The sequence below is a fragment of the Notolepis coatsorum genome (genome assembly GCF_963971535.1).
Source record: "Notolepis coatsorum genome assembly, chromosome: 1".
Classification (NCBI taxonomy): domain Eukaryota; kingdom Metazoa; phylum Chordata; class Actinopteri; order Aulopiformes; family Paralepididae; genus Notolepis; species Notolepis coatsorum.
In genome coordinates this window covers 254,030,220-254,057,971 of record NC_140165.1, presented here as the reverse complement: position 1 = coordinate 254,057,971, position 27,752 = coordinate 254,030,220, and the positions used below count along the sequence as shown (strand labels likewise).

General features: G+C 43.1%; 1 protein-coding gene across 1 annotated transcript in view; it reads left to right on the top strand.

Annotated features, from left to right (window-relative positions):
* Positions 1-27,752, top strand: part of LOC311224721 (fibroblast growth factor 12-like) — a gene marked incomplete at both ends in the record, with an annotated part of 77,753 nt that overhangs the window by 9,073 nt on the left and 40,928 nt on the right. The window contains one exon of the mRNA XM_084309812.1: positions 6,576-6,686. Coding sequence (XP_084165938.1) covers positions 6,576-6,686 — 111 coding nt within the window. The remainder of the gene's footprint in view (positions 1-6,575; positions 6,687-27,752) is intronic.

Genomic DNA, 27,752 nt, shown 5'->3' with positions numbered 1-27,752 from the left:
AGAGTGCAAATGTAAACAGTAAAGTGTGATAGTAATATACAATGTACAGGTGATTCAACTGGGTATAAAATATATAAATGAGTACTACTGTGGAATAGTGCTAATCACATGTACAGATTTTTAGTATTAATATAATATATGTACAGTGATACAGGTATAAAGACACTATGGTAGTAGGTCATACTGGCAAGCAGCATAACTAGTAGTCTAGAGTAGGTAAGGGATATGTACAGATATAGATATAGTATCTACAGATATGTAACAAGGATGTATATTCAGATATATATATGTGGTAAATATACATATGTATATATATATATATTGTATATAAAGCACGCTTGTAGATGTTATACAGAGTTATATGGGTAGACTATAGTATGAGGTAGGTAGTTATGATTCTTCAATTTGATTCATTTCAATAACATTTTTTATACGGTACATCCATGTTAGCAGACTGTGCAAGCAGAGCTCTGGGAGGTACTGTATTACAGGGAAAACCAAAACACTGAGAAACATGGGCGATGATGCCTCACATACCCAGTTATACCCGTCTTGTGTTTGTCCTATTCTGGACTACTCCTCTGGGACTACTGTTCCTAATAGGGCAATTAGATACTTTTTAGGAGTCCACAAATATGCTCCCTTAACCGCTCTTACCGGTGACACGGGGTAGGAGGAACCATGAGAGGTCAGCTGGGGGACAAACTGTGGTGAACTTCTGGAATCCAACACTCGATCTACCAGTTGACGGAACGGAACTCTCGACTGGAGGCGAACGGTGTCAGAAATGCTCGTGACTTCCTCAGGAGCTAGGGATGGGTACCGAATCCGGTACTTTTAAGGGTATCGACCAAATCACGTTGGTACTACCGAGTACCGATTCACGTGAGATCCACCGGTGCCACATTTCGGTAATAAAAAAAAAAAGTTAAGTCCGACTCCAATGACGTCAACGTTTATCTTACAAACCTATAAAGTGTGCCGCACGTTCACGTCAACGTTCATTGCGCACAATACACTCTTACCTAAGATTTCACTTGATTCAACAACAAAGCAGTCGGGGCGATGGCAAGCCGAAAACGGTCGCAAGTGTGGTTACACTTTACAAAGCTAGATGCAGACAACGCTCGCTGCAATATTATATATATATTAACAAATTGTTCTAAATAAATAATAATGATAATAAATCATTTGAAGTTTGGACAAATAATTTTTACAACTGAGGTAGGTAGATTACATTTTTAGAGACAAAAGTACAGAAAAGGGTACCGTTGGGTACCGGTATCGATTCACGGGTACCGGTATCGGTTCAAATGTGAACGGTACCCAACCCTATCAGGAGCAGGGCTTGAGCATCTCTACACCTACAGACAGAGAGAGAGGTTCAACATCTCTACAAATCTGTCACACACCTAAATGACCAACATATTGCCCGTTTAAAATCATGCATGGATGTGAAAACTATGTTGTGTACGATCTAGAGAGCCATTCATTGTTTTTTCTTAACTGGATATTATTTGTATTTTTATTTATTCATTTTGTTTTGTTTTTCATTTGTGTGTCAGCGTGATGGCACTAGATAGACAAACTAAAAAACTAAAATAATTCATTCATTCATTTAGATGGAGAGAGAGCGAGACAGAGAGAGATACACACAGCGAGAGAGACAGAGAGAGAGAGAGAGAGAGAGAGAGAGAGAGAGAGAGAGAGAGAGAGAGAGAGAGAGAGAGAGAGAGAGAGAGAGAGAGAGAGAGAGAGGATACACACAGCGAGAGAGACAGAGAGAGAGAGAGATAGAGACACACATAGAGAGAGACACAGAGAGAGAGACACACAGAGAGAGAGACACAGATAGAGAGAGACACAGAGAGAGAGACACACAGAGAGAGAGAGATACAGATAGAGAGAGACACAGAGAGAGAGACACACACAGAGAGACAGATAGACAGATAGAGAAAGAGAGAGACACAGAGAGAGACACAGAGAGAGAGAGAGAGAGAGAGATAGAGAGAGAGAGAGAGACACACAGAGAGAGACACAGAGAGAGAGAGAGAGAGAGAGAGAGAGAGAGAGAGAGAGAGAGAGAGAGAGAGAGAGAGAGAGAGAGAGAGAGAGAGAGAGAGAGAGAGACTAAACACCACATTCAAAACATAGTGTCTTTGATCCTCTCTGATGTGCTTTCAGAGTGAACATCTATGTTGACAGGAACTGAAGCCTTCAAAGTCATCATGCTCAATTACAAACACAATGTAGGCATTTCATTGGTTAAAAATAGCCTTTCTATGAGTGAGTGTGGACCGTGTTTCCAGTGGCTTGCATCATGCTGTGTTGTGTAGAGTACAAGCACAGATGGTACGGTAGACAGACTGTACCTATCACCCAGACTGCACCTGTCACTCAGACTGCACCTGTCACTCAGACTGCACCTGTCACTCAGACCGCACTGTCACTCAGACTGCACCTGTCACTCAGACCGCAGGCCTCCTTCCCCGCTACACATTTACTACCTTGATCAAGGGCATTTTGACACCATGATACCAGTCTACAACTCACAGCTGCAATACACTTTCCCTGTCTGTGCCCGGGATGGACCCAGCGACCTGCTGGTTGTTAACTGGCCTCTCGACCTCAAAACTGCCACGTCGAGCCTGGTGGAATGCATTGAGACGTCTGACGTGTGATTCAGTGTTTCATTTAATTTTTAAACTCGAAAGGCAGTCACGTTGAGTGTACATACAGAGTTAAGCAAAAAAAAAGGCATATGAAATCACACAGCATATACAATCATAACAAGACAAGTAAGGATAACAATCAATTACATAATGTTGCTCTTCAGAGTATGACCTCACTGCAGTGCAGTGTTGTAGTGGAGTCACTACATCTCGAGTCCGAGTCCAAGTCGAGTCACCAAAGGAGAGCCCGAGTCGAGTCCCCATTACCCTAGTCCGCGTCAGAGTCCAAGTCATCGAGGTTGAGTCACCTGCACTCCAAAGAGCTGACATATAATAAAAAAGGTCTACATAAACATAAATGACACAGCGGTCACCATTTCAAAGGGAGTTTATTTACTTTGTGACACAATAGCCAAGCAAATGCACTAGCCATCAATATCGTATGCCAAATGATTAGGGCTTATTAAGCTCTTAAGGATCAGGCAAAAATGGGGCTAGTTTTATTTATTTATTTATTTGATTGCATACCCAAGTAATTAGCGATTTATTATACTTTATACTTATAGCACATGCATGTGTCTGGATATTTTGAAAGGTAACATTCTGAAGTTTCTTACACAATACGTTTTTTTTTTTTACTTTGAGTGCTAATGAAATAGAGTAACAGAGGTTTGAACACACTGAGTTTTGTGTACTCACATTTCTGTTTACTGGTTGCCAGATGTAAAGTGTTAAGAGTGATGCACTGCTCTGTTGTTTATAAAGAGTTAAGAGAGATGCACTGCTTTGTTGTTCTATAAAGTGTTAAGAGCGATGCACTGCTCTGTTCTATAAAGTGTTAAGAGCGATGCACTGCTCTGTTGTTCTATAAAGTGTTAAGAGTGATGCACTGCTCTGTTGTTTATGTATAAAGTGTTAAGAGAGATGCACTGCTCTGTTGTTTATAAAGAGTTAAGAGCGATGCACTGCTTTGTTGTTCTATAAAGTGTTAAGAGCGATGCACTGCTCTGTTCTATAAAGTGTTAAGAGCGATGCACTGCTCTGTTGTTCTATAAAGTGTTAAGAGTGATGCACTGCTCTGTTGTTCTATAAAGTGTTAAGAGAGATGCACTGCTCTGTTCTATAAAGTGTTAAGAGCGATGCACTGCTCTGTTGTTCTATAAAGTGTTAAGAGTGATGCACTGCTCTGTTGTTTATAAAGTGTTAAGAGAGATGCACTGCTCTGTTGTTTATAAAGTGTTAAGAGAGCTGCACTGCTCTGTTGTTTATAAAGAGTTAAGAGCGATGCACTGCTTTGTTCTATAAAGTGTTAAGAGCGATGCACTGCTTTGTTGTTCTATAAAGTGTTAAGAGCGATGCACTGCTCTGTTGTTTATAAAGTGTTAAGAGCGATGCACTGCTCTGTTGTTTATAAAGAGTTAAGAGAGATGCACTGCTCTGTTCTATAAAGTGTTAAGAGAGATGCACTGCTCTGTTGTTCTATAAAGTGTTAAGAGTGATGCACTGCTCTGTTGTTCTATAAAGTGTTAAGAGAGATGCACTGCTCTGTTGTTCTATAAAGTGTTAAGAGTGATGCACTGCTCTGTTGTTTATAAAGTGTTAAGAGCGATGCACTGCTCTGTTGTTTATAAAGTGTTAAGAGTGATGCACTGCTCTGTTGTTCTATAAAGTGTTAAGAGTGATGCACTGCTCTGTTGTTTATAAAGTGTTAAGAGAGATGCACTGCTCTGTTGTTTATAAAGTGTTAAGAGAGATGCACTGCTCTGTTGTTTATAAAGTGTTAAGAGCGATGCACTGCTCTGTTGTTTATAAAGTGTTAAATTAAGAGCGATGCACTGCGCTGTTGTTTATAAAGTGTTAAGAGTGATGCACTGCTCTGTTGTTTATAAAGTGTTAAGAGCGATGCACTGCTCTGTTGTCTATAAAGTGTTAAGAGCGATGCACTGCTCTGTTGTTCTATAAAGTGTTAAGAGTGATGCACTGCTCTGTTGTTCTATAAAGTGTTAAGAGAGATGCACTGCTCTGTTGTTCTATAAAGTGTTAAGAGCGATGCACTGCTCTGTTGTTCTATAAAGTGTTAAGAGCGATGCACTGCTCTGTTGTTCTATAAAGTGTTAAGAGAGATGCACTGCTCTGTTGTTCTATAAAGTGTTAAGAGAGATGCACTGCTCTGTTGTTCTATAAAGTGTTAAGAGAGATGCACTGCTTTGTTGTTCTATAAAGTGTTAAGAGCGATGCACTGCTCTGTTGTCTATAAAGTGTTAAGAGCGATGCACTGCTCTGTTGTTCTATAAAGTGTTAAGAGAGATGCACTGCTCTGTTGCTCTATAAAGTGTTAAGAGAGATGCACTGCTTTGTTGTTCTATAAAGTGTTAAGAGCGATGCACTGCTCTGTTGTCTATAAAGTGTTAAGAGCGATGCACTGCTCTGTTGTTCTATAAAGTGTTAAGAGAGATGCACCGCTCTGTTGTTCTATAAAGTGTTAAGAGAGATGCACTGCTCTGTTGTTCTATAAAGTGTTAAGAGAGATGCACTGCTCTGTTGTTCTATAAAGTGTTAAGAGCGATGCACTGCTCTGTTGTTCTATAAAGTGTTAAGAGAGATGCACTGCTCTGTTCTATAAAGTGTTAAGAGTGATGCACTGCTCTGTTGTTCTATAAAGTGTTAAGAGCGATGCACTGCTCTGTTGTTCTATAAAGTGTTAAGAGAGATGCACTGCTCTGTTGTTTATAAAGTGTTAAGAGAGATGCACTGCTCTGTTGTTCTATAAAGTGTTAAGAGAGATGCACTGCTCTGTTGTTCTATAAAGTGTTAAGAGAGATGCACTGCGCTGTTGTTCTATAAAGTGTTAAGAGAGATGCACTGCTCTGTTGTTCTATAAAGTGTTAAGAGTGATGCACTGCTCTGTTGTTCTATAAAGTGTTAAGAGCGATGCACTGCTCTGTTGTTCTATAAAGTGTTAAGAGCGATGCACTGCTCTGTTGTTCTATAAAGTGTTAAGAGAGATGCACTGCTCTGTTGTTTATAAAGTGTTAAGAGAGATGCACTGCTCTGTTGTTTATAAAGTGTTAAGAGAGATGCACTGCTCTGTTGTTTATGTATAAAGTGTTAAGAGAGATGCACTGCTCTGTTGTTTATAAAGTATTAAGAGAGATGCACTGCTCTGTTGTTTATGTATAAAGTGTTAAGAGAGATGCACTGCTCTGTTGTTTATAAAGTATTAAGAGAGATGCACTGCTCTGTTGTTTATGTATAAAGTGTTAAGAGAGATGCACTGCTCTGTTGTTCTATAAAGTGTTAAGAGAGATGCACTGCTCTGTTGTTCTATAAAGTGTTAAGAGCGATGCACTGCTCTGTTGTTTATAAAGTGTTAAGAGAGATGCACTGCTCTGTTGTTTATGTATAAAGTGTTAAGAGCGATGCACTGCTCTGTTGTTCTATAGTGTCAAGAGCGTTAGATCCTAATGTGAACAACTGTGATTTGCCTTACCTTGTGCTATATTTTTTATGCTCGTTTTATATGTCTGTAACCAATGATGTCTGCACTTTATAAATTGTATGCCCTATATTATTTACTGCTGTGAAGCACTTTGAGCAGACATTTCTGTATGAAAGGTGAAATGCAAATAAATGTATTATTATTAACCTCTATATGTGAGTTACAGTTGACATCATAACTGTCCTCCTGTGTCGTCTTACGTGGTTTCAGAGCCGTGGTAGAAGGTACACTGTAACACCACACCTATTAAGTGATTCTAACCAATATAATGTGAGTTCCAGTTGACACATCATCCTAAATGTGTCCTCTTACGTGGTTTCAGAGCCATGGTCGAGGGTACACTGTAATAACACACCTATCCAGTTGCCACATCCTCCTAACTGTGTCGTCTTACGTGGTTTCAGAGCCGCAGCTGAAGGGCATTGTGACGCGACTGTTCGGCGAGCAGGGCTTCTACCTGCAGATGCAGCCCGATGGGACCATCAACGGCAACAAGGACGAGAACAGCGACTACAGTGAGTCTCACAGCCACACCAGTTCTGATGGCCACACAACTAAGAATGAATGAATGAATGAATCAATGAATGAATCAATGAATGAATGAATGAATGAACTAATTAGCCGAGGCTTATACTTGCCTACCCTTTTTACATTACATTACACTATTTATATTACATTACACTATTTACATTACATTACACTATTTACACAAAAAAATGTAATACAAAAAAGAAACATAATTCAGTATAATGTATTTATTATCATTATTATTATTATTGTTATTATTATTATTATTATTATTATTATTATTATTATTATTATTATTATTATTATTATTATTATTATTATTATTATTATTATTATTATTATTATTATTATTATTATTATTATTATTATTATTATTATTATTATTATTATTATTATTATTATTATTATTATTATTATTATTATTATTATTATTATTATTATTATTATTATTATTATTATTATTATTATTATTATTATCAGATATTATCATTTAGCAAAGGTTACAAACGTTTCATAGTTTTATGTACAAAACTTATACACATTTATTTATGTTTTATTTCTTTTTTAAATACTTTTTCTTTTTTTATATATATATATGTTTTTCTTTTTCTTTTTTCTTTTTCCCTTTGTCACTATTTGAACACAGCTATGAGCTAAGAGGATGCACCGATCCGATATTGATATCGGATATCGGCCCCGATATGACTAAAATAGCTAGATCGGGTATCGGAGACAATTCAAAAAAAATATTAGTATTGTTTTTTATATACATTTATTTTATAATTTTTTTTATAATAAATAACAATTCAGTACATTTATATCGATGTGTTAATTTGTTACATTTAGTTTCACTAAGTTAGGAAAGTAATGTTTTAAGTCAAGCCTGATGTTGCCTTGCACAAAAGAATGATCCCAGTCTACAGTTTATTAATTGAACAATGGGTATCGGATCGGTACTCGGTATCAGCCGGTACCCAAAGCCCAGGTATCGGTATTGGGACTGAAAAAGTCGGATCGGTGCATCCATACACGTAACCATAGACCACCGCAACACTTCCGGTATTTTGAAATCATGGGAGAGTGAGCGGGGGGAGAAAATGAATGAATGTGGATGAGAATGTGGATACAGCAGCTAGCAGCAGCTAGCAAGCTTATTGAATGTTAGCTGCTTGCGCCACTGTTTTCTTTGTTTGTTTGTTTGATACTGTAACGTCCTCGGAAACTCACAGAGGCTGTTGTTACTTCTCACTTATGTCTTTATTCAACACTTGGTTCTCTGTACACAAGGCGGGGTGCATCACCTCTGCTTGACATTAGTAGACTCATCTCCAGAACTTCCCGTACACCAAGAGACAGCACCCCCAGGTGTAACACCCTCTTATACCTTCCCACAGGTCGGCCCCTGCCCCCTCCCCTCTACCAACCCTGGGCTCGCACGACCAATAGCGTCGGCTGCCAGCCCCAGGTTGGTAGAGTGCAGAGTGACAGCTCGGCTGACCAATCACCCAAATCCCAGGGTCGCTACAATACATTGAAACAGTCCCAGGTACAAGATAGAGTTTTCTGGCCTTCATATACTGATAAGCATCCGATGTACATTCCCCAACCTTAACCCCCCCTCTTTTCACCTGCCAGCGAGGACTCTCATTGGTGAAGTGTAACGCGTGGGAGGTCACACTACCTTCAACATATCCCTTCTTTGCTGTGCAGGCGCCCTGACAGACCTGTAGGAGTCGCTGTTTACAACGACCAGATTACCACCCCACCGGCTTCCCTCCCGCTGACTCTGCCAATTGAGCCAGTATGACGGCCGGCCAAGCCGGAGGCAACGCTGACAGCCGGATTCGATACCGGTGTCTCTTGCGTTGGTGACGAGCGCTTAGACCGCTGCGCCACCCAGCCGCGCCTGTTTCCCCATGGTCTTATGTTCCTTTTGTTTCTTTGTTTTCTCTGTTTTCCCGCCTAATGTCAGCGACTTTGGGTTCCTGAGAAGCGATTTATAAGTACAATGAAGTATTATTATTATTATTATTATTATTATTATTATTATTATTATTATTATTATTATTATTATTATTATTATTATTATTATTATTATTATTATTATTATTATTATTATTATTATTATTATTATTATTATTATTATTATTATTATTATTATTATTATTATTATTATTATTATTATTATTATTATTATTATTATTATTATTATTATTATTATTATTATTATTATTATTATTTTTATTATTATTAAATGTCTTGCTCTCTTGCTCTAAAGCGCTGTGTGCAGAAGACATGGTGACACTCTCTGCACCGCGGGGGCTTGACTCAGACATGCTGCTCCCTGTGGAGGTATCCATGTCACTGCCTGGTTAAATTATATAAGCTTCACATCGCTCACTGCAGGGGTGAAGTACCTGCCAGAGGAGGGGAGAAGAGGAGAGGAGAGGAGAGGAGAGGAGAGGAGAGGAGAGGAGAGGAGAGGAGAGGAGAGGAGAGGAGAGGAGAGGAGAGGAGAGGAGAGGAGAGGAGAGGAGAGGAGAGGAGAGGAGTGGAGAGGAGAGACGGGGAGAGGAGAGGAGAGGAGAGGATAGGATAGGATAGGATAGGAGAGGAGAGAGGGGGAGAGGATAAAGGGAGAGTACAGAAGATGGAACAGAAAGGAGATTATTTGAATTGTATAACATCTTTATTCTTACAATCCAAGCAACAATGCAAACCACTACAAGCACCACATACGTAATGGTTAATACCCCAAACACCCATCTTAATACATGGTACAAAACACCCACGTCAGCAAGAGAGGTGGAGAGGAGAAGCGATATGAAGGGAAGAGAGGAGAGGAGGGAGAGGGAAAGAGGAGGGGAGGGGATGAAGGGAGGAAAGGGAGGGGGTGTGAAGAGGAGAAGAGAGAAGAGAACAGAACAGAGAAAATAATTGTAATTCTTGAATGTATTTCATAACAACATTATAAGCCAAGTCAGTGAGACTACATCCACCATACAAAACACCTCCCAAAGGAGAGGAGGGGAGAGAGGAGAGGGTGAGGAGGAGAGGAGGGGGCGAGGAGGAGCGGGGAGGAGAAGAGGAAAGGAGAGAAGAGGGGGAGAAGAGAGGAGGGGAAATTGGGGAGGGGGGAGAGGAGAGGGGAGCATAGGGTAGGAGGTGGGAGAAGAGAGGGGAGGAGAAAGGGGGAGAGGGCAGGAGAGAAGAGAGTAGGGGGGAAAAGAGAGAGAGAAGGGATGGCAGGTGTCGCAGGAGGTAGAGCAGGTGTCTCAGGGGGTAGAGCGGTTCGTCTGGTAATCTGAATGTTGCCAGTTTGATCCCGGCTCCTCCCAGCAGCGTGTCAAAGGGTCCTTGAGCCAACAGTGCTGGAATAACGGGGTCCAAGAGGCCATTGCCCCCACACACCTTTTATTCCCCAAATGCCCTATTAATACCCTATTAATACAACACTGGGGTCAAGAAGACCTTTCAATCATCCTCATCCACTCCAGGTAAAATAGAGCAAACCTACAATTGGAAGAATATTGCCAAGGCTACGTTTTCTTTTCAATACTGTGTTGTTAGAGCAGGTTTATGTAGGATTGTAGGCCTATGTTTAATAGCAGGAGTAGCTTTGCTTGCAGCATGAAAGGCCTTCTTTTTCCTGTCTGTTATTTGAGTGGTATTGTGGCAGACCCTAGATCTGATCTGTTTCATAAGAGACCAGGGCTACAGCTTGTTTATGGACAGAAGAGGCTCATTAGAGCAGCTTTTTTTATTGAATTTTTTACCTCTGCTCCAGCTCCACTTTCAGAAGTTGGTGTTTTCAGCACCATGGACAGCGACGCTTCAGGTTGTTTCTCATTTTGAAAAAAGGCCCTGAGCAGCGATTATGGACAGATGCATCATCATCGCTTGTTAACTATATGTAATAATAATCTATAGACCAAGTCATCATCCCTGGGAGTGAAGGGAGCCAACGTGTTGAGGTTTCATGCAATGTTAGGACATAATCAGAGATATGTCAGTTTGCAGTAGATAAAAGGAAAGAAGAGAGCGTGTTGAGGAGGAGAGGAGAGAAGGACAGTAGATAAAAACAGAGAAGAGAAAGACAGTAGATAAAAACAGAGAGGAGAGAAGGACAGTAGATGAAAACAGAAGAGAAAGACAGTAGATAAAAACAGAGAGGAGAGAAGGACAGTAGATGAAAACAGAGAAGAGAAAGACAGTAGATGAAAACAGAGAGGAGAGAAGGACAGTAGATACAAACAGAGGGGAGAGAAAGACAGTAGATACAAACAAAGGAGAGAGAAAGACAGTAGATAAAAACAGAGAAAAGAGAAAGACCGTAGATAAAAACAGAGGAGAGAAAGACAGTAGATAAAAACAGAGAGGAGAGAAAGACAGTAGATAAAAACAGAGAAGAGAAAGACAGTAGATAAAAACAGAGAAGAAGAGAAAGACAGTAGATAAAAACAGAGGAGAGAAAGACAGTAGATAAAAACAGAGGAGAGAAAGACAGTAGATAAAAACAGAGGAGAGAGAAAGACAATAGAGATAAAAACAGAGGAGAGAGACAGTAGATAAAAACAGAGCAGAGAGAAAGACAATAGATAAAAACAGAGGAGAGAGAAAGACAGTAGATAAAAACAGAGAAGAAGAGAAAGACAGTAGATAAAAACAGAGAGAGAAAAACAGTAGATAAAAACAGAGAAGAAGAGAAAGACAGTAGATAAAAACAGAGAAGAGAGAAATACATTAGATAAAAACAGAGAAGAAGAGAAAGACAGTAGATAACAACAGAGAGAGAAAAACAGTAGATAAAGATAGAGAGGAGAGAGAAAAACAGTAGATAAAAACAGAGAAGAGAGAAAGACATTAGATAAAAACAGAAGAGAGCGTGCTGAGGAGGAGAGGAGAGCGATGGGGGAAAGATTACAGCACATAGAGTACATAGCTACCAGCACTTCAGAGAGAGAGAGAGAGAGAGAGATAGAGAGAGAGAGACAGAGAGAGAGAGAGAGAGAGAGAGAGAGAGAGAGAGATTCTGGTGAGATTGCTTTCAGATAATGTACCATCATTATCTATGAGGAGTGAATGAAAGAGAGGGGGAGGGTACGAGGAGAAGAAAGAATTAAGCAATAACACACGAGAACCAGTGGAATATCAGGAATATTGCCACGGCTGTGATGCGCCCGCAGCCACGAGAGCCAAGGGTCTTTTATATCGATTTCAGTGAACTTGGCGTAGAATTTTGTTCCCTAAAGATGTATCGTTGCTATGGAATTTCAAATGGTGTGTAGGGCCTATGCACTGTAGGCTATCAACCAGCTCGGCAACGCAAAAACGAATGACGTATTATTCTAATTTAACGTAGCCGTTAACTATAAACGAGTGTATGTAGAGGACGGGCCTACATCTAACGGTATTCATAAAAACAGCATTATTAAACAATAAGGGAGTGGAGGCAGGGAGGGATGATGGGGGTTGCGCGCAGCATATAGGGGGGTCTATTCTCCTCCACCTGCAGAATAGCTGTGCGCCGTCTCTGCCACGTCTCTCCAGCAGTCGGTGATGCTGGCAGAGTGGACGCACTTGTGGACGGACGCACATTACTGCACTCTTCTCCTTAGACTCTAACTAACTGATACGGGTACTGTAGCGACTATCCTGATAGCCTGAATACTTTTACCAACGGATTTCCAGTTCCGCGTTCGCGTTCTGCGCTCTGATTGGCCACTGACGTTTCTGGTCGTGCCAATCGTGTGACGACAAGTTCTGCCACCGGTTAAGCTTAGGCACTCTTTCGAAGTTGGTTAAGGTTAGAGTTTGTCTTAGAGCAGGGCGATAGAACACCAGCCCTGATTCCAAACTCTAACCTTAACCAACTTCGAAAGAGTCGCCTAAGCTTAACCAGTGATAAACTAGGCGTTAGGTAATTTGCTGCTGTTCGAGGTGGAAATGGGCGTGTCACGCGATTGGGCGCACATGTCACATGACCAGAAACGTCAGTGGCCAATCAGATCGCACCAGAAACGTCAATGGCCAATCAGATCGCAGAACGCGAACGCGGAACTGGCAATCCGTAGGTAAAAGAATAGACGCGTCCTGGGAGCGTGTAGCCTTTTTACAACGCATCCGCGTTTCCGGGTTCCCGGTTTGTGCTCTGATTGGCCGCTGACCTACGCTAGTATGCCCCCCTCGCTATGAGCGTAGCAGGAGGACGGACGCTGAAATCGAACAGCTGTTACCTAACAATGCCCGATGCAAAATGGTTCTCTCCTCTTTGTATACCTTTGTCCTCACAAGTATTCTGCCAGGGAACTTATGGATCAAATCAAATCAAATCAAATTTATTTATAAGGCCCGACAACACACGTTAATGTCCCCATGGGCCGTACAGGTCTTCTTTAAACAAGTCAAGAAGAAAACATAACAATAAGTCAAGAACAGAACAAGAACACCATAAGGTCCAAAAGATTTAAGATAAATGCAAATAAATGAAAGAATGCAAGCACTCCCAGACATACCCCACGCGAAGGTAAGGAAAAACTCAATAAAACCTAACAATAGGGAAAAATGCTCCACAGGCAGTGTGGAGGAGAGAAACCTTAGAAGGGCCATTCAAGGGGGGATCTCCCTTCTTAGATGTCGGTGATAGTAGTGTTGCAGACTAACAGTTGGTAAGCATGCACTCAAGTGTGTAGTGAAACACAGATGAGTGCATGCAATAGCAACTGAACATTTTGAAAGATTAAAGATAGAGCTGATAGCGGATCTATTTGAGGCACAGGGGTGGCGCAAAGAGGGTCACGTCCTCCCCGTCTTAGTCACGGGACATTCAACACTCCGGTCATTGCTCAGGGACAGCCGGAGACAGGGAGATAGGGGGCGGCGCAGAGAGGGTCGCGAACTCCCCGACATCATCGCGGGACGTCCGGCACTCCGGTCACCACTACGAGACCTCCGGAGACAGGGGGGCACGCAGAGGGGGTCGCAACCTCCCGGCCTTCATCACGGGACGTCCGACACTCCGGTCAGCACTCCAGGACAGCAACTCACAGGGGGACAGGGAGACGGGACAGGCGTTAGACAGCTCATGTGATTGTAGTGGGCGGACATAGCAATAGATAAAAGTGGTAAGCATATTATGTGAATGGAGTAGATATATGAAGTAAGCATATTATGTGAATAGAATAGAAGTACTTAACCCAGCAATGAAACCGCGTTGACTGTTAATCTGTTAACAGTCTGTTAATACTGTTAATCAGTTGACAGGACCACGGACAGACGACGGTAAATAACTGATCCAGGGCCTCGGTGGTGCATGTAGAGCAGTCACTGCAATCTTGGCCAAGACCCCGAGGCATCCATCACCTTAGTCAGCGCTAGGAGACGGGCACTCAGAGAGATGGGGGAGGGAAGGGGGGGGGGGGGGGGGGGGGGGAGGGGTAGGGAGGGGGGGGAAGGAGTTAGAGAGTTCCCATGTTTGTGGTGCTGCAAAAGAGCAGACTACAGAGTACCCTGTAGTGCCATGTAGTACCATGTAGTACCCTGTAGTGCCATGTAGTACCCTGTAGTACCCTGTCGTGCCATGTAGTACCATGTAGTACCCTGTAGTGCCATGTAGTACCATGTAGTGCCATGTAGTACCCTGTAGTACCCTGTAGTACCCTGTAGTGCCATGTAGTACCCTGTAGTGCCTTGTAGTACCATGTAGTACCATGTAGTACCCTGTAGTGCCATGTAGTGCCATGTAGTACCATGTAGTACCCTGTAGTGCCATGTAGTACCATGTAGTACCCTGTAGTGCCATGTAGTACCATGTAGTACCCTCTACTCCCTGTACACACACGACTGTGTGGCTCAGCGGAGTAGCAATACAATCATCAAATTTGCTGACGACACGGTGGTGGTGGGCCTGATCTCTGCCAACGACGAGAGGGCCTACCTGGAAGAGGTCAAGGTCCTGGCGGGATGGTGCCAGGAAAACAGCCTCTCCCTGAACGTCAGCAAAACAAAGGAGATGATTGTGGACTTCAGGAGGTCGGGGGTCAAGGACTACAGCCCCCTCAGCATCGACGGGGCACCGGTTGAGAGAGTCAGCTTTAAGTACCTCAGAGCCTACATATCCGAGGACTTGACATGGACCACACACATTGACAGTGTTGTGAAGAAGGCACGACAACGCCTCTACTTCCTCAGGCGCCTAAGGAAGTTCCAAGTCAGTCAGAAGATCCTTAAGAACTTCTACTCATGTACAATAGAGAGCATCTTGACCGGCAACATCACCTCCTGGTTTGGGAATAGCACTGCACAAGACCGAAGCAGACTACAAAGAGTGACACGTTCAGCCGAACGCACAATTGGAGGGGGGCTCCCCACCCTCCAGAACATTTACAACAAGCGTTGCAAGGGCAAGGCTAAGAGAATCATTAAAGACTCCAGTCACCCGAACAACTGCCTCTTTGAACTGCTGCGGTCAGGCAAGCGATACCGGAGTCTCAAGGCGAGCACAGAAAGACTCAGAAGAAGCTTCTATCCCCAGGCCATCAGGCTGCTAAACGAACAATGAATGAACACTACACAACAACAACCACCATAGATCCTCCCCCACACAACAACAACCACCAAACGCACATAGCACACACATCCACACGCACACACTCACTTTAAACAAACACACTGTAGCACCCACTCCACACACTTTATAGCACACACCCACTTTAAACAAACACACTGTAGCACCCACTCCCCACACTTTATATTTATTGATGAAGGATTGCACTACAACTCGTACACCTTACTGTGAATTGTACCTAAATTGTACCTCATCCCATTTCTGCTTTGCACTATATAGTACTGTACATTAGTACACTGCATAGTATTGTATATTATATGGTAACTCAGAACATTGTACATATGTCTATACCGAACACTGTGACCTCATTTTCTTCTTCTAAACTACATGCTATACTATGTTATTTGATACTATCTTGTCTGGCACAGTCTCTGGAGCGTAACAGTGAGAAGCATTTTGTATGAAAGTATTCTGTACTTCTGTATGACAACTATTGAAGAAACTTGAAACTAGTACCATGTAGTACCCTGTACCCTAACTAAACTAGACAGATTAATCTAAAGGTCAGTCCCTGACCAGGTGAGATCAGGGTAGGTTGAAGGAGAGAGAGAAAAGATGAGGGATTTAAATGGACACGACAATAGTAATAAGTAATAACATTCTGCAATGTTAAATAACGTTTATCCATTCAACTAGCAGTACTAGGTAGCTAGCCTAGCCGCAATGCTATGGTCGATCCCATTGCCGTTAGCATGTAAGCTAACAACAGCGTCTTATAACTACTACTATTGTCGTGTCCATAAGTTCCCTGGCAGAATACTTGTGAGGACAAAGGTATACAAAGAGGAGAGAACCATTTTCACACGACAATAGTAGTAGTTATAAGGTGTTTGAGCTTGTAACGTTGTACATATGTATACAACGTGAGTAGCTAACGTAGCTTAGCTTAGCTTGATAGGTTCGAAACCTAACAATGCCCGATCTAAAATGGTTCTCTCCTCTTTGTATACCTTTGTCCTCACAAGTATTCTGCCAGGGAACTTATGGACACGACAATAGTAATAAGTAATAACATTCTGCAATGTTAAATAACGTTTATCCATTTAACTAGCGGTACTAGGTAGTTAGCCTAGCCGCAATGCTATGGTCGATCCCATTGCCGTTAGCATGTAAGCTAACAACAGCGTCTTATAACTACTACTATTGTCGTGTCCATAAGTTCCCTGGCAGAATACTTGTGAGGACAAAGGTATACAAAGAGGAGAAAACCATTTTGACACGACAATAGTAGTAGTTATAAGGTGTTTGAGCTTGTAACGTTGTACATATTGTGTATACAACGTGAGTAGCTAACGTAGCTTAGCTTAGCTTGATAGGTTCGAAACATAACAATGCCCGATCTAAAATGGTTCTCTCCTCTTTGTATACCTTTGTCCTCACAAGTATTCTGCCAGGGAACTTATGGACACGACAATAGTAATAAGTAATAACATTCTGCAATGTTAAATAATGTTTATTTATTCAACTAGCGGTACTAGGTAGCTAGCCTAGCCGCAATGCTATGGTCGATCCCATTGCCGTTAGCATGTAAGCTAACAACAGCGTCTTATAACTACTACTATTGTCATGTCCATAAGTACTCGCGGAAACAGCTGTTCGATTTCAGCGTCCGTCCTCCTGCTACGCTCATAGCGAGGGGGGCATACTAGCGTAGGTCAGCAGCCAATCAGAGCGCAAAACGGGAACCTGGAAACGCAGATGCGTTGTAAAAAGGCTACACGCGTCCTGGTAGGCGCTCAGCTGGGGGCGGAAAATCCTCGTCTTTGACGCGCAATTAAAGATAAAAGTAATGTCCAGTCGTTGTCACTTGCCGCTGGGTGAAGTTCCCATTTAATTCAAGTAATTAACATGAATACTTGGTTGCTGAGTAAAACAATAGATTATATACATTTACATCATGATAGTGAAACGAGCGAGGGTACATGCGGTAAAAACCGTGAGACCTCTCCGTCACCCATACATTGATTGCGCAATAGCATACACTGATTGATTGATTGAAAACGTTGTTAACAGATTGCAGAATGGGTACAATACAGTACAGCTCAATACACACAATTGTTAAGGGGATGCAGACCAGAGAGTTTACATCAGGGTCCCCCATTTTCAATTCATCTTAATTAATAACACCTGTGGCTATATCCAAAAACCCATGCGCTCCACGCTGCCACCCAGTGATGAACTTAACCAACTACAGACATAACACAAAACAATCAAATATCTCATACAGGTACGTTAAATCAAACGTAACGTTGTGCTGTGACTTTGACTTTGACTTTTGTTCTAGTATCAGGACGTATTTAGAAAAAACCCATATTGCAGCCTTTGCATTATTGATCTTGCATTCTTGCATATGGCTCAGTATGTATCTATGTATCAATATAAACTCAATGTACTGCTCAGCCCTGGAGAAGACATGAGAGAATCTCTCTCTCTCTCTCTCTCTCTCTCTCTCTCTCTCTCTCTCTCTCTCTCTCTCTCTCTCTCTCTCTCTCTCTCTCTCCCTCCCTTCCTCCCAGCCCAAAGCGGTAGTTGTCCGCCCAGCTTCTGTGCTCTTTGGAAGTGTTCCTCACTTTGGTTAGTGTGTCAGAGAGGAGGATGCATGTCTCCACACAGGACTCAGCCAGTCTGCCCACTCACTCTGCAGCTATACATCCTAGTGGATTATATCACCTAACCTCTATATATATATATCTGTATTTATATTATATCACCTAAGCTCTATATATATATATATCTGTATTTATATTATATCACCTAAGCTCTATATATATATATATGTATTTATTTTCTCAGTCTCTCTTTCACTCTCAAAACAGTTACACACTGTGGTAGGGAGGGTAGTGATCATGTTTTAAATTAAAAACAGTTACACACTGAGGTAGGGAGGTTAGTGATCATGTTTTAAATTAAAAACAGTTACACACTGAGGTAGGGAGGTTAGTGATCATGTTTTAAATTAAAAACAGTTACACACTGAGGTAGGGAGGTTAGTGATCATGTTTTAAATTAAAAACAGTTACACACTGTGGTAGGGAGGGTAGTGATCATGTTTTAAATTAAAAACAGTTACACACTGAGGTAGGGAGGGTAGTGATCATGTTTTAAATTAAAAACAGTTACACACTGAGGTAGGGAGGGTAGTGATCATGTTTTAAATTAAAAACAGTTACACACTGTGGTAGGGAGGGTAGTGATCATGTTTTAAATTAAAAACAGTTACACACTGAGGTAGGGAGGGTAGTGATCATGTTTTAAATTAAAAACAGTATTTTGTGGTATTTTGTGGTATTCTGTGTTACTTTGGGGTATTTTGTGGTACTTTGGGGTATTTCGGGGTACTTTGGGGTATTTTGGGGTACTTTAGGGTATTTTGTGATACTTTAGGGTATTTTGTGTTACTTTAGGGTATTTTGGGGTACTTTGGGGTATTTTGTGGTACTTTGGGGTATTTTTGGGTAATTTGGGGTATTTTGGGGTATACTTTGGGGTATTTTGTGGTAATTTGGGGTATACTTTGGGGTATACTTTGGGGTATTTTGGGGTAATTTGGGGTATACTTTGGGGTATTTTGGGGTATACTTTGGTGTATTTTGTGGTACTTTGGGGGTATTTTGGGGTACTTTGGGGTGATTAGTTGGACCCCACTCCAAGTTCAGACTTGAACAGGTATCAGCGAACAGCGGCGAAGCTGCTGTTCTAACGCACGGCGCTGGGCGTGGTGTCAGATGAGTCTGGTGCGGTCGCAGTAAGAGGCTGGCATTAACACACTCATCATCATTATTAGTCTGGTGCGGTCGCAGTAAGAGGCTGGTATTAACACACTAGTCTGGTGCTGTCGCAGTAAGAGGCTGGTATTAACACACTAGTCTGGTGCGGTCGCAGTAAGAGGCTGGTATTAACACACTAGTCTGGTGCGGTCGCAGTAAGAGGCTGGCATTAACACACTAGTCTGGTGCGGTCGCAGTAAGAGGCTGGCATTAACACACTAGTCTGGTGCGGTCGCAGTAAGAGGCTGGCATTAACACACTAGTCTGGTGCGGTCGCAGTAAGAGGCTGGCATTAACACACTAGTCTGGTGCGGTCGCAGTAAGAGGCTGGCATTAACACACTAGTCTGGTGCGGTCGCAGTAAGAGGCTGGCATTAACACACTAGTCTGGTGCGGTCGCAGTAAGAGGCTGGTATTAACACACTAGTCTGGTGCGGTCGCAGTAAGAGGCTGGCATTAACACACTAGTCTGGTGCGGTCGCAGTAAGAGGCTGGTATTAACACACTAGTCTGGTGCGGTCGCAGTAAGAGGCTGGTATTAACACACTAGTCTGGTGTGGTCGCAGTAAGAGGCTGGCATTAACACACTAGTCTGGTGCGGTCGCAGTAAGAGGCTGGTATTAACACACTAGTCTGGTGCGGTCGCAGTAAGAGGCTGGCATTAACACACTAGTCTGGTGCGGTCGCAGTAAGAGACTGGCATTAACACACTAGTCTGGTGCGGTCGCAGTAAGAGGCTGGCATTAACACACTAGTCTGGTGCGGTCGCAGTAAGAGGCTGGTATTAACACACTAGTCTGGTGCGGTCGCAGTAAGAGGCTGGTATTAACACACTAGTCTGGTGCGGTCGCAGTAAGAGGCTGGTATTAACACACTAGTCTGGTGCGGTCGCAGTAAGAGGCTGGCATTAACACACTAGTCTGGTGCTGTCGCAGTAAGAGGCTGGCATTAACACACTAGTCTGGTGCGGTCGCAGTAAGAGGCTGGCATTAACACACTAGTCTGGTGCGGTCGCAGTAAGAGGCTGGTATTAACACACTAGTCTGGTGCGGTCGCAGTAAGAGGCTGGCATTAACACACTAGTCTGGGGCGGTCGCAGTAAGAGGCTGGCATTAACACACTCATCCGTTGGATTTACGGCACATTGTTCAGACGGTTTAGCAGGAAATCTGGGCTCTGCATTCTGAAAGTAGCTTATGATATCAGCCACTTATTTGAGAGCGGTTTTACTGTTAATACAGTGTTTCACATACATACATTTATTTCCTGGCGGCCGGCGGCAGTGTCAGCCCTTTCCCACCGCAAATAGATTTCACAAATCTACACAATAACATGATGAATAATGTCTCTTGTTTTGCATCCAAGGCCATTCACAGCGTATGTGTGACTCTATAGCAGTAGGCTACATTAAAAGTAGAACCAATTTATGCCCACATGTTTCAAATGTACTTATAGGTACAATACAATGAAAATAAGTTTGGCATCTAACCAGACAGTAAAGCAACAGTAAAGTGCAATGGTAATATACAATGTACAGGTGATTAAACTGGGTATAAAATATATAAATTAGTACTACTGAGTAGTCCTAATCAGATGTATGTACAGAGTTGTAGTATTAATATGTACAGTGATACAGGTATAAAGACACTATGGTAGTAAGTCATACTGGCCAGCAGTGTAACTAGTAAGAGTAGGTAAGGGATATAGATATAGTATCTATCTACAGATATGTAAAAAGGATTATATGCATTATAGTACATGCTATCATACAGAGTTATAAGGGTTGTGCAGGTGTATAAGTAAGTATATAGAAGGATTATATGCAGGTATATATATTCAGACAGATATGGATATATATATATGCTATATGAATACCAACAAGGACATGTTTCACTGCAGCAAAACCATCTCTGTTGTTCACGTGGTGAGTTTCAAAACCTTTACATTCCACAATCACTTTAGCTAATGACTCTATGTAACATAAACCCATCCATCTACACTCATCATTGCAAACACATCCACATGCACAGACTCACTTTAAACAAACACTCTGTTATGGTTTGTAACCGACCCCAATCGCACAACACAAGACAGGTATGAGAGTAAGCCAAAACAGGGCAAATATTTATTATAGAACAAAAAGCGGCACAGTCCCTTTAAGGGAAAACACAAAAACACTAGAGTCAAGGAAATATGGAAAATGCGGCACTGTGCCTTTAAGAGGCGAACAGGCTAAGGGACTAAGGCTAAGGGCCAGGGCTAAGGACCAGGGCTAAGTGTCAGGGCCAGGACCAGGGGCATTGGAGAGGGGGACAGGGACAGAGGCCCGGAGAGGCGGGCTGGAGACAGGGACAGAGAACAGGGTTAAGGCCTTGGACAGGGCGAGGGCCAGAGCTGCTTACAGGGATGAGGACAGGGTTCCGACGGCGGAGGCCTGGCACGGGGACAGGGGCCTGACGGCGGAGGCCTGGCACGGGAACAGGAGCCCGACGGCGGAGGCCTGGCACGGGGACAGGGGCCCGACAGCGGGGCCTGGCACGGAGATCCTCCTCCTCCTCTTCGGATGCTGCAGACGGGCAGCGCAGAACAAAGGGGGTCCCAGTGGACCGGGATGGGAACACGCCATCCTCCCGTGGAATACTAGGGAGCGACGACGAGCCTGGGTCCAAGGGGAACGGGATGGGCACACGCCGTCCTCCCGTGGAATACTAGGGAGCGACGACGAGCCTCACCCCAGGAACGAGGATCACGAAGAGACGCCTTCCTCCCGTGGAATCGGGAGCGATGACGAGCCGCCTTGACGTCTGGAGTGGGAACACTGGAAAACCTCCCGTAGAGAATTAGAGAGCGAAGACGGTGTCCCACTCCAGGCAAACGGCGACAGGTGGTGATGGCTGGGCCGTCGTCTCACGCCGGAGACGCGGCAGGTGATGGTGACGTACAGAATGGTAACGTCCAGAACTCCATGAACACTGAACAAAGATAATAACTTTATTTGTATAGCACTTTTCATACAGAGGTTGCAGTTCAAAGTGCTTCACAACAGTAAAAAATACAGGCATAAGCGAGCATAAAAAGATAGACGGGTAGAATCACAGTGTTTCACATTAGGATCTAGCATCCCAATAGGCTCTCCGCTTACAGTTTTCAGTAACACAAATAGTAAAAATAGTTTAAAATGATTCAGTTTAAAAATAGTCAAAAAATTATAAAATAGAACGGACATAAAAAATACAGGCATGAGCGAGCATAGCAAGATATGGCAAATCACAGTGTTTCACATTAGGATCTAGCATCTTAATAGGCTCTCTATTCAGTAATACTCCTGTAGTTCATGAACAAATAATCACAGTGTTTCACATTTGGATCTAGCAAATAATAAGAATAAAATGATTCAGTTTAAAAATAGTCATAAATAATCCTGTATGCATCGTTGTTTAGTGTGTATGTGTGTTTATTGTGTTGTGTGTGTGTGTGTGTGGTTGTACTTCAGCTACTACTACTCTACAACTACCACTCCAGGACACAGTTAACCTAGATCTACTCTACTCTACAACTACCACTCCAGGACACAGTTAACCTAGATCTACAACTACAACGCTACAACTACTACTACTCTACTCCAGGACACAGTTAACCTAGATCTACTCTACAACTACCACTCCAGGACACAGTTAACCTAGATCTACTACTACTCTACCCCAGGACACAGTTAACCTAGATCTACCAGGACACAGTTAACCTAGATCTACAACTACAACGCTACTACAACTCGGTGTGTGTGTGTCTGTGTGTGACTGTGTGTGTGTGTGTACAGCTACTACTACTCTACAACTACCAGGACACAGTTAACCTAGATCTACAACTACAACGCTACAACTACTACTACTCTACTCCAGGACACAGTTAACCTAGATCTACTCTACAACTACTACTACTACTCTACCAGGACACAGTTAACCTAGATCTACAACTACAACGCTACTACAACTCGGTGTGTGTGTGTCTGTGTGTGACTGTGTGTGTGTGTGTGTGTGTGTGTGTGTATGTCGGTGTGTGTGTCTGTGTGTGTGTGTGTGTGTATGTGTGTATGTCGGTGTGTGTGTGTGTTTGTGTGTGATTGTGTGTGTGTGTGTGTGTGACTGTGTGTGTGTGACTGTGTGTGTGTGCGTCACAACCCGCAGTGTTTCACATTTGGATCTAGCAATAAATAAGAATAGTTTAAAATGATTCAGTTTAAAAATAGTCATCAGTAAGAAGTAAAAAGTGCAATAACCGACACATGAATTTGATAGGCAGTGTAAAAGAGTAGGCAGGGTAAGAATAAATACAAGTTGTGTCAGGATATCCCTGATGTTTCCTCTTGCCACTAGGTGGTAGCAGATAACTATCAGTGAAATGCCTGAGCAAAGAGATAGGTTTTAAGCTGTCTTTTAAAGATGTCTAGCGAGTTGGCTTCCCTGATGTTTTGGGGTAGTTTGTTCCATAGTTTTGGGGCATAGTTGATAAAGGCTGCATTACCGATCCTCTTTTGACTGCTTCTGGGAGCCTCTAGTAGTCCAGCAGCTGATGATCGCAGTGTTCTTGCTGGTGTGTAATTTATTAGAGTGTTGGCGATGTAGCTAGGTCCCTGTCCATTTAGAGCTTTGTATGTAAGGAGAAGGACCTTAAAGTCAATTCTAAATGTTACGGGAAGCCAGTGTAAAGCGGCTAGGACTGGACTAATGTGCTCTCTCCTTTTGGTTCTAGTTAGCAGTCGGGCTGCAGAGTTTTGGATTAGCTGAAGCCTCTCTGTGGTTTTCTTAGGGAGACCTGTGAAAAGTGCATTACAGTAGTCTAACCGGCTAGATATGAATGCATGAATTAGCTTCTCAGCATCGTTCTGATTAATAAATGGTCGTACTTTTGCTATATTTCTGAGATGGAAGAACGATGTTTTCGTCACTTTGCTAATATGAGAATTGAAGTTCAGTTCTGAATCTATGATAACCCCAAGACTAGTGACCTCAGATTTGATCCAAGGGGTTAGTCCCCCCAGGTTCTTTATTAATGTTTCTTTTTTAGTTTTGGAGCCGATAATTAGAATTTCAGTTTTGTTCTCGTTTAGTTTCAGGAAGTTCTTACTCATCCATTTATTTATTGACAGTAAGCAGTCTGTAATGGAGCTAATCGCTGTATCATTTGGTTCAGCAGATATGTACAGTTGTGTATCATCCGCATAGCTATGGAAATCTACATTATGTTCTCTGATGATATCACCCAGCGGTAACATGTAAAGGGAGAAGAGTAAAGGACCTAAGCAACTCCCTTGTGCAACTCCATAGTTGTTGTCGTATATATCAGACATGTGATCTCCTAGTTTAACATAGAATTTCCTCCCTCTGATGTATGTTTTAAACCAGCCCAGCACATGGTCTGAGAAACCGACATGGTTTTCAAGACGATCGATTAGAATATCATGATCGATTGTATCAAATGCTGCACTGAGATCCAACAGGATAAGGATGGAGATCTTATTCTCGTCAGAGTTTAGTCTGAGGTCACTGATTATTTTGGTGAGGGCAGTTTCAGTGCTGTGATATTTTCTGAATCCTGACTGAAATTCTTCTAAGATGTTGTTTTCTTCAAGAAAGGAATTTATTTGAACTGAAACTATCTTTTCAAGTACTTTACTAATGAATGGTAGGTTGGATATTGGACGATAATTTGCCATTTCATTACTATCCAAGTTAGGTTTTTTTAGTAATGGCAGATACTAAGATACAGATACAGAGTCCAGAACACAGAATCCAGAACACAGAACGACCCGACAAGGACTGGAGGGGAGTCTGCAACCTATGTACTCTCCCGAGGTGATTGCAAACTCCCAACAGGTGCGTGAAGGTAGAGGATCAAGGATGTCCAAGGGTGGGGGCTGGTGAAGAGTAGAGGAGAGTAAATCATCGCAAGGGTGGGGGCTGATGAGGAGAGTAGACAGGGAAAACACAGGAAAAAGGTCCAGGGACAGGCGAATCCTCACACACTCACCTTAACACTCACTTTACACACTTTAAACACTTTAACACTACATCATATTTATCTATTTATTAAAGAGATTTGCACTACATCCATACCTCATTTTGCATTTAGCCTTTTTACTGTATGAAGCACATTCTCAGGGGCTCATACAGAACCAAGCATTTCACTGTAATGTACATGTACTTTATACGTGACAAATCAAAGCAAACGTGAAACTTGAAGCTAAGTCTGCAGGCCAGATTCATTCTCAGAATAGAACCTCCACACCACTCGGACAACCAGATGAACTCCTGCACTCTGTTGTGTGTGACGGCTGTGACCTCCTTGTCTCCCCCTACTCCTCCTTCTCCTCCTCCTCCTCCTCCTCCTCCTCCTCCTCCTCCTCCTCCTCCTCCTCCTCCTGGCACATAGATGTATGTAGGAATAGGTCTGGAAAAGGATCTTTCTTAATTAGAATAGAACTACCAAACAATGTTACATGTCAGAGTGGCTCATAGAAGAGATGCAATTACCAGCCTCTCTCTCTCCTGCCACACACACACACACACACACACACACACACACACACACACACACACACACACACACACACACACACACACACACACACACACACACACACACACACACACACACACACACACACACACACACACACACACACACACACACACACACACACACACACACACACACACACACACACACACACACACACACACACACACTAAGGCTGAGCCCGAACGTTCGAACGTTCGAACGTTCGTTCATTAAGCTGACATTCGGACTTTAATTAATGGGTTCGAACGTTCGGTGAAAAAAAATAAAGCAGGCGCAACGACGGTGAGGCGATGTGAAGCGGCGCGTCCCCCGAGTCGCTCGGCTCAACCAGTATGGTCTCTGCCGGGCTGTTGCTGGATACTCAACCAGAGCTCTAGTCTCAACCAATGCAATAGAACAATTTTGATTGAATGACAGGCGATTCTGCCAATTACGTCACACCGCTTGCACCCGCCTCTGCTGTTACCACCAATCGGCAAGCGTTTATTATTTTTTTTACTTCCGGCAATGCCGCCATTGATCTGCTTGAGCGAAGCATTAACGTAGCGTTAGCTCCCCGCCGAGGAAGTAAAAGTCGTAACAAGGTTTCCATAGGTGAACCTGCGGAAGGATCATTAATGAATACCAGCCTTTTTCGGCCACGGAGCGCGAGCTTCATGGCGGGAGGTGGTTGCGTTGGAAACAACTCTGGCCGAGGCGGCAGGCGTGTTGGGAGCCCGGCGGGACCCCCGCGCCGGTGTCTCTGTCTCTCTGCCGTCCCCCGTTCCGAGGTAGACGGTGGAAGGAGCCGAGGCGCGCGCCTCTCTCCTTCCCGTCGACCAAGAGTGAATACCTGTTATTGAACGTGTAACACTAACTATATAACGTTAATGCCACAAAACGAATGCTTTTGTTTATCTAGCCCCTTACGTGACTGCGGTGTGCAAGGGCTATTGTTTATCATAGGAACTTTGAGTCTTTGATGCAGTTCTCAGTAGCTTGTTTATTTTCTTCTCAGTGCTTTGTTTAATTACATGTTTACATGAACAGCCACCACTGTAAACAACATGTTTTTTCACCAATAGATTATGCAATGCCGCCCTCCGTAGGATCTATAATAAAAAAAAACGTTCGTTCAATAAACCCTGGCGAACGTTCGAACCCTAAAAACAGGGTTCGGGCTCAGCCTTAACACACACACCTCTCCTCTCTCCTTTCTCCTCTCTCCTCTCCTGTCCTCTCTTCTCTTCTCTTCTTTTCTCTTCTCTTCTCTTCTCTTCTCTTCTCTTCTCTTCTCTTCTCTTCTCTTCTCTTCTCTTCTCTTCTCTTCTCTTCTCTTCTCTTCTCTTCTCTCCTATTCTCTCCTCTTCCCTTCTCTTCTCTGCTCTTCTCTTCTCATATCTCCTCTCCTCTCCTCTCCTCTCCTCGTATAGGCTCTGTGGAGCATGTAGATGATGGCCTCTCCAGGTGTGTGTAGGCTCTGTGGAGCATGTAGATGATGCTGGTCTCTCCAGGTGTGTGTAGACTCTGTGGAGCATGTAGATGATGGTCTCTCCAGGTGTGTGTAGACTCTGTGGAGCATGTAGATGATGGCCTCTCCAGGTGTGTGTAGACTCTGTGGAGCATGTAGATGATGGTCTCTCCAGGTGTGTGTAGACTCTGTGGACCATGTAGATGATGGTCTCTCCAGGTGTGTGTAGACTCTGTGGAGCATGTAGATGATGGTGTCTCCAGGTGTGTGTAGGCTCTGTGGAGCATGTAGATGATGGTGTCTCCAGGTGTGTGTAGGCTCTGTGGAGCATGCAGATGATGGCTTCTCCAGGTGTGTGTAGCTCTGTGGAGCATGTAGATGATGGTCTCTCCAGGTGTGTGTAGACTCTGTGGACCATGTAGATGATGGTCTCTCCAGGTGTGTGTAGACTCTGTGGAGCATGTAGATGATGGCCTCTCCAGGTGTGTGTAGCTCTCTGTGGAGCATGTAGATGATGGTGTCTCCAGGTGTGTGTAGACTTTGTGGAGCATGTAGATGATGGTGTCTCCAGGTGTGTGTAGACTTTGTGGAGCATGTAGATGATGGTGTCTCCAGGTGTGTGTAGACTTTG